This window comes from Lactuca virosa, chromosome 6 (assembly GCF_052849685.1).
Source record: "Lactuca virosa cultivar CGN04683 chromosome 6, Lactuca_virosa_CGN04683_v6, whole genome shotgun sequence".
NCBI classification, from domain to species: domain Eukaryota; kingdom Viridiplantae; phylum Streptophyta; class Magnoliopsida; order Asterales; family Asteraceae; genus Lactuca; species Lactuca virosa.
The window spans coordinates 25,420,496-25,427,561 of record NC_136431.1 but is presented as its reverse complement, the minus strand read 5'-3'; the positions used below and the strand labels follow the sequence as shown (position 1 = coordinate 25,427,561).

General features: G+C 30.3%; 1 protein-coding gene across 2 annotated transcripts; it reads right to left on the bottom strand.

Moving 5' to 3' along the window:
- Positions 1-3,599: 3,599 nt before the first annotated feature.
- On the bottom strand, positions 3,600-6,826 carry LOC145119109 (protein NDL2-like). Of its 2 annotated transcripts, none has more exons than XM_079054739.1 (11): positions 6,600-6,820; positions 5,789-5,888; positions 5,603-5,700; positions 5,404-5,492; positions 5,263-5,323; positions 5,063-5,149; positions 4,902-4,979; positions 4,759-4,815; positions 4,622-4,677; positions 4,260-4,395; positions 3,600-4,091 (listed from the first exon to the last, which is right to left on the bottom strand). In XM_079054739.1, the coding sequence occupies exons 1-11, from the start codon at positions 6,657-6,659 to the stop codon at positions 3,873-3,875; spliced, it is 1,041 nt and encodes a 346-aa protein (XP_078910865.1). In that variant the 5' UTR covers positions 6,660-6,820; the 3' UTR covers positions 3,600-3,872. The 2 variants fall into 2 exon arrangements, with proteins under 2 accessions (XP_078910865.1, XP_078910866.1); XM_079054740.1 differs by having other exon boundaries at positions 4,049-4,160; positions 6,600-6,826.
- Between the last annotated feature and the right edge of the window lie 240 nt (positions 6,827-7,066).

Genomic DNA, 7,066 nt, shown 5'->3' with positions numbered 1-7,066 from the left:
TAAAGATCTCTAAAAGTTTCAACTACAAAGAAATCCAATCGGGAGTTGAACCACTATCAAATCCAAACGGGACTTGAACAGTTGAACCCTCAATCTATTGGCTAAAAGGAACCTTTCCAACAACTTCTATACCACTAGCCACATTCCTTTTGGTTTAATTTCTAAAGTTGTAAGCACAATCAAAGGCCTAATTTGCTTTAATAAAAGCTCATATCGTTAGAGCTCTGCCAACAAACCAAATGCATGTAAGGAGGTTTTGTCTTTTTCAAAAGATGTTTGGAAGGAATGTAAATTCAATAAACCCATTATGAGCCAAAAGAAGCAACTTGGGGTTAGTATATATCTTAGTAGTAATAGGGGATTGAAAGGTAGAAGTGAATATTCAGACGGGTTTGAATCCGTTTGTTACTTTGTTAGCAATTTTAAACCTTTAAACTTTGGTGATTTTCTATCATCAATGTGTATTTAAGTGTAATGAGATTGACTTGTTGACCAAAATCAATCTTGATGAATATTAAACAACGAAGGTGCGGAGTGCACACTTGTTTAAATTTATTCAAAGTAGACTGTCATTTAGGGGCGAAGCCCCTGAACGAACGGGGGTCCGGGGGCAGCGCCCTTGGGAGCGGGGTCTAAGGGGCAGAGCCCCTGGCTAGGTTATATTGCTATATTAAAAATGCATCAGAAATCTAAATTTTTGGAAATAAATCATGTTTTTTACTTTGTTTTGACCTCCGAATTAGTGACAGTTTTCACACATCAAACTGTTTTTTGTGACAGTTTTCAGACATACAACTGTCTTGTGACAGTTTCTGATGGAAAAAGTATTTAACTAATTTTGGTCTTCATTTGATGGTACACTCGAAATTCATAACAACCAGATTTTATGTTCTTGCTCTCAATTTCTAAATCTTATCCGATTAAAGATTGGGAGTACCATCCAAATACTTTAATCTGAAAGTGATACAACAATTCTCAGAATTTTGAAGCTTTTCTATGCCCCAAATTTCTAACATAAACAGTCTTGGGCTGGTCTCAGATTGGTCTTAAGTCGATCATTAAAAAATTGGTTGTGAGTTTGTCTCACTTCGTTCTTAAGTCGGTCTTCTCACCGGCCATTTTTTAATTTTAATTTCCCATTAACTTATCATATAAATACACTATGGTTTAGAAGCATTCTTCCTTACTTGTGTTATCTCATCATAGAATATTAGTTATTTATTCAAGTTTATGTATTATTTTCGGTACTCACATTAATGAAATATTGTGCTTAAAGTTTAACATTCTTGGGCAGTCTGGCGCCACAAAGACCGTCGGACCAAACCAATATAGACCAAACTGGAAAAAAAACACCCAAGATCAATCTGACACTGCCCAAGACCAATCCGTTACCATCCAAGACCTTTTCATGTTTTCAATTTTTTGTATTTTTTCTAAAAAGAAAATAAAAAATATATCGATCCGAGATCGCATCTTATCTTAATTTTTGTAAAACTTCATAAGCCAAATAAATCTTATAACATATTATAGGTCAAGCTATAGCCTATAGGTGTTAGCATGGATCGGTTTTAGGTAGAACAAAATTTGGTTTTTTTTTGTTGGAAAACCACTCGATTTCGGTTTTCTTATGTTTTGTTTCTCGTGTTTTTAGCTTTTTCCGGTTCGATTATTGGTTCAGTTCAGTTTTTCGATTTTGCTGAATTTATCCTCACCCCGAGTTTGCATTCAAATTACAAAAGGTTTACTATGTAAACAATTGAACTATTCTTAAAAAATAAAATAAAATAATGAAAAAAAAACAACAAAACTATGCATTTAACAACTTTTTCTAACCAAAAAATATCGTCTTTGACAAATTTTTTAAAGAAAAATGTTATAGTGGTCGAATCACAAAAATATGTTAAATTGGGTGGGTGCTGTAAATTGGAAAAAAAAAATGGACATATTCATGTTATCTTGAACAAACTATACTGATTTTTTTTTTTTTTTGGTTATCCAAAAGCAATATGACAAGAGTCTGAAATTATATGAAAAAGATAGTTTTGTATGTATACATAAACAGTAAAAGATAAGCGGTGAGTTATGGTCGAGCTTGGCTTAAAGTGCCTTATATGTTTGATCTTTATATGCCTCATAAGAGTTAAGACATAAATCGTAATCTACCATATGCCTTTTTCTCAACGGATTGATAACCCTTTAATAAAACTTGTTTTTTTCTTAATGGATACAAAGAAAGTGGTCAACCAACCTAGGATATGTACATTGTACTCGCATCAATCACAACACTATGTCACTATTCACTACCTTATTTCTTTCTTTTAAACAGAACAAAAACTTCAAAAACTATTTATCAATGTTTTGGGAAAAAAAATTATTTGCGAATAAATCGATTTTATTACTTTAAGTATAACTTTTTTTTTTGGTGAATCATATTATTTACCAAAAACCATGAATATTTTATTTGAAAAAAGCAATGATGAAAAAAATATTTCGAGAAATATTCACAAAAAACTGAAATTGGTAAGTAAAATAATATATTGGTAGAAGTGACTTCCTAAGTAAATTAACGAACATGTTTTTCTTGGCAAATTTCTGATCTTTTTGCTATAAATGTCGAACTGGATGTTCCCATTTTTTTGTCATGTTTGCTTATTATCTTTTAAAATATATTTCATAAATTAATTAACTATGTGTAAAACCCATGTATTACACGGGTTGATTAAAGAAAATAAAATATTAAATGTAATAATAAGTATTTTTTAAAAATAAAATTTTGATATAAGAAATAAAGAAACATATTAATTGCAATTTAGTATAATATTTATTATATTTGATACTTTACATATATAAGTACAAATATTATGTGGCTTTTTAATTTTAAAAATTGAAAAAAAAAACAATAAATTGACATGTAGATATTGTTTATTTGAAAAATATCACAAAATCACAAGTGTCAAAACTCATTAGAGATTGACATATGACAAAATTATCTTCATTTATTATAATAGATTTCTACAATTATTTCAAATGATATATATATATATATATATATATATATATATATATATATATATATATATATATATATATATATATATATATATATATATATATATATATATCAATTACAAACACAATATACCATTTATAAATACATGATTTGTTTTTTTTTAATTTTTATCCAACATAAATTAACTATAATTCCTAAAAGTCATATTGTGCATCATCCTACGGATATTAAATCCTACATCAAAAAACAACGTATATCTTAACGATTTATAGACTCTTTGATAGTTGATGATTATGATTAAGTCTAATCAAGTCAATAACTGATTAAATTGTACCTAACTTATTATCAAACTTAATAAAAAATATATATGAGGCTATAGAATCAGATCAAAAACTTTTAATTATGATATCAAACATTCAAAATTTAACCAAGTAAGACGACTAAGATGCATATCCTATCAAAGAGTCCCTTATCCTCATCTATAATTAATCAGATAACATTAAGACAGATGATAAAAGGCACTCATAGTCATTCCCCTCTCACCTTCAAATTTATTAATTTCTTTTTCACCATAATAGGCATATAATAATAGAGTATATAACAACATTTTATTTGAAAGATATACACGATACTATCCCTTTTCTACTTAAATCTTTTCAAAACAATTTTCAATCTTTTGCTCTCTCTCTCTCTCTCTCTCTCTCTATCATTTTGTGTCCTATATATCTATATACCTCCCCCTTCCAAACATTCTTTTTCTCCTATATAATATGCAAACACTACTAATCGGATCCTCACACGTCACTGAGATACATAGAATTACAAAAATCTTGCAAACATACCAACCAAACCAATCACATTATTACATTTGTGAATGTCGGGTTTTAATGGGCTTCAGTTTTAACCCCATACTTTCTGGTGTATAAAGCTCGGGTGAAATAGAACTTGGGCTTAACGGGCTTCTTGGGCTAACATCCATCTGTGAGGGCCTATAAAATCCAAACCCCATCAGGAAATATTCCAAGGGTATCAACATTGCATCCGGTTGCTCCTCCGTTACCATAGATCCACATCCCTGAACCTATACATACATATATATATAACCAACATTATACTTGGATAATAATCATCTAGATCCACATCCCTGAACCTATACATACATATATATATAACCAACATTATACTTGGATAATAATCATCTGACATCAGTCTCAGTTCAATGCATATGTTAAAATAATAATAATAATACCTCTACCAATGCACTGAATCTTCTATCGAGTTTTGAAGTCATGTGGAGAGAATCCGAATTGAATGGAGAATTTTCTCCCACAAAGATCAGGGAACGACATTGCAGTCTCTTTAATCCTTCCGTTATATCTGGTCTCCTGAACACCCCAACAAAAAAAAAAAAAAAAAAGACAGAACAGGTTGTACTGCGTCAGATGATAAAACAATGCATAACAACACACAACAGGTTGTACTGTGTCTGACATTCACAGAACAGTCTGTAACAAAAATTGCAATCTTTTGTCCCACCAAAAAGGCAGTATTTATCAATCATCCCCAATGATTTTTTAGTGAAAAGAAAAAAGAAAGTATTCAAAATCTTACCCGTTAATAGCTTCAAGATAGTTGAACACATTTGGACCCTGTCTCTCACTAAGCAACTGTAAAAAGCCGAGTTTATGGTGAGTGAGAACATTTTATTTTGAAAAAAAAAAAAAAACATTTATATACTCGGTACTTACTTTTCTACACGAGTGAACAATTTCTGTTTCTGGAATTATAGCTCCTCCACGAACTTCCTGTCATTTCATTATCAAAATAAAATCAAATTACTCATCAAGATTTAAAAATATAATCAAAATCATATAATTATCAAGATATACACCTTGCTGAAATATCGGATTAGAAGTAACTCCTTTATTAAACCACACATCCCATAGTAATAAAGTACGTTTCCCATAAGCTGCAAAAAAAAAATAACTAATCAAGTTAGAAAATAAAATCATATTATAATTACTATTATTATTAGTAGTATTGAGAATTAACCTTGTTACACAACCATTCAGTCCATGAAGGTGTTTTGCATACAGGAGAAACAAGTATGAGTCCTAGCACACGCCGTGTATATTTTATCTGTTATACAAAATATGTAAAAAGACTAATTAAACCTTGCAAATTCAGAATTTAAATAAATTTTGGAAATATATATATATATATATATATATAACAAAAAGTATTCGCCTTACAGCAAACAAGGTGAGTACATATGCACCAGCTGTTACTCCCATGCACATAACCGCACCACGTCTGCAAAATTAATTCATCAGAAAATGAAAAAATAAATAAATAAAAAATAAAAAAGACTCTTTATAAAAATTTAAAATTACCCAAAATAGTCAAGAACCTCAGCAACCTGATCAGCTAAGTCATCAACAGATAACAATGGATCACTATATGACATTGCTGCAGCTCCCAACTGCAAAACCTCTTAAAGATGTATAAAATAAGATAGGAATACAAATTGTTTACTATAGATTTGTTGATATATTTAAAAAATAAAATAAAAAGGAAGTTATGATTGCTGACCTCATGGCCAGGGGGGCTAATATGGTAAATGCAGAAATTATGAATCAGTAAAGAAAATGCTTCAGGGCATAAGAAAAGACCTTGGAAACAAGACATATCTGTTCAAACAAGCAAACAAATAAGCAAGGTTTCTTTTATTTTCACCAAAATTTGTTGATTAAAGAATGAATAAACAGAATCACTTACGATTTAAAGCTAAATCGGGATATGTAATAAGAGCTGGCTTCTCTTGGTCTCCATATATGGCAACAGAAACAAATCCACTGGAAGTTTTTACAAGGTGTTCCTGAAAATGAAATCAGTAATTTGTGTTACAATGAGAACGTGAATTTAAGATATAGATTCAATTCAAATTAGTACACAACGAATAACACGAATCCCCCTTTCAAAGAAAACCATGGATTCATGGAATCACAGATTACCTAATAGTTACTTAGAATTTACTGAACCACTGAAAAGTTAACTTAAACAAAAAGAAAGCAGATCCTCGAAGTGAAATACAAACTTCTGATAATGACAATTGACAAGTAGATTACACTTCAACGTCTTAATGAAATTAAGCACCACAGATGAAGAAATCATTTGTTTCTTTACAGTTGGTGGTCAATCATGATGAAATGCAATCAAAACGAATAAACAAAATGCATTTATGAACAAAAGTAATAAATAAAGGTAAAGCGAAATTTTATGATTAACAATTAAGGTGTGATTTCTTTATACGTATTCTTGCTTCAATTAATTGACAAAGAACAGAAAGCAAAACGGAAAATCAGATATTAATTTAATTGTAATGTATGTATCTCATATTCAATCAATCGATCGATCAATGGAAATCTTGCTATCATCTGAAGATTACTCGATGATTATTGCAGAAAAATTAGAAGAAGAAAAAACTCGGACGAAGATAAAATACACAGACAAACGTACATTCCTCAAGTTTAACATAAACATTCAATCTCATTATATATAGGTATTAATGATGCTTCAATCTGCAAACCTTTCCGGCGAGAGAGCTCGTTTCCATGTCAATGGAGATAGAATCGCTTGAATCCGCCATTTTCTCTTTCTCTCCCTCTATCTTGCAACAAAAACCTCACCCTATTTTCTCAAATTTGAGAAACATTGGATTTGGCATCCATGGGTTTATATAGAAATCTGCGTTTTTCTCTCTCTATATCCGTATCTATATATAAGCAGAATATATCTATACATCTCTTTCTCTCTCTATATATGTATATATAAATCTAGATGGCTGTATGTGTATACATAAAGGAAAGATATCAGTTTTGGCCACAAAAGTTTTCCAAGGTTCTCGATATGACCGCCATAGTTTAATTTTAATCTAGTTATGCATTCTGCCCCTTCATTCTTTTCAACATAACCCCTTTGGGTTTCTAATGGTCCAAATAAATAAAATGGTTGTTGTATTTTTCATATTTTTTGGTATATATCGGATAAAAAAGG

Excerpts from the sequence above, each read along its gene's own strand:
- LOC145119109 (XM_079054739.1), bottom strand. The coding sequence starts at position 6,659 with ATGGCGGATTCAAGCGATTCTATCTCCATTGACATGGAAACGAGCTCT. Across the intron at positions 5,889-6,599 it reads CGAGCTCTCTCGCCGGAAAG|GAACACCTTGTAAAAACTTC; the intron begins GTTTGCAGATTG and ends TTTCATTTTCAG. Across the intron at positions 4,816-4,901 it reads TAATCCGATATTTCAGCAAG|GAAGTTCGTGGAGGAGCTAT; the intron begins GTGTATATCTTG and ends ATGAAATGACAG.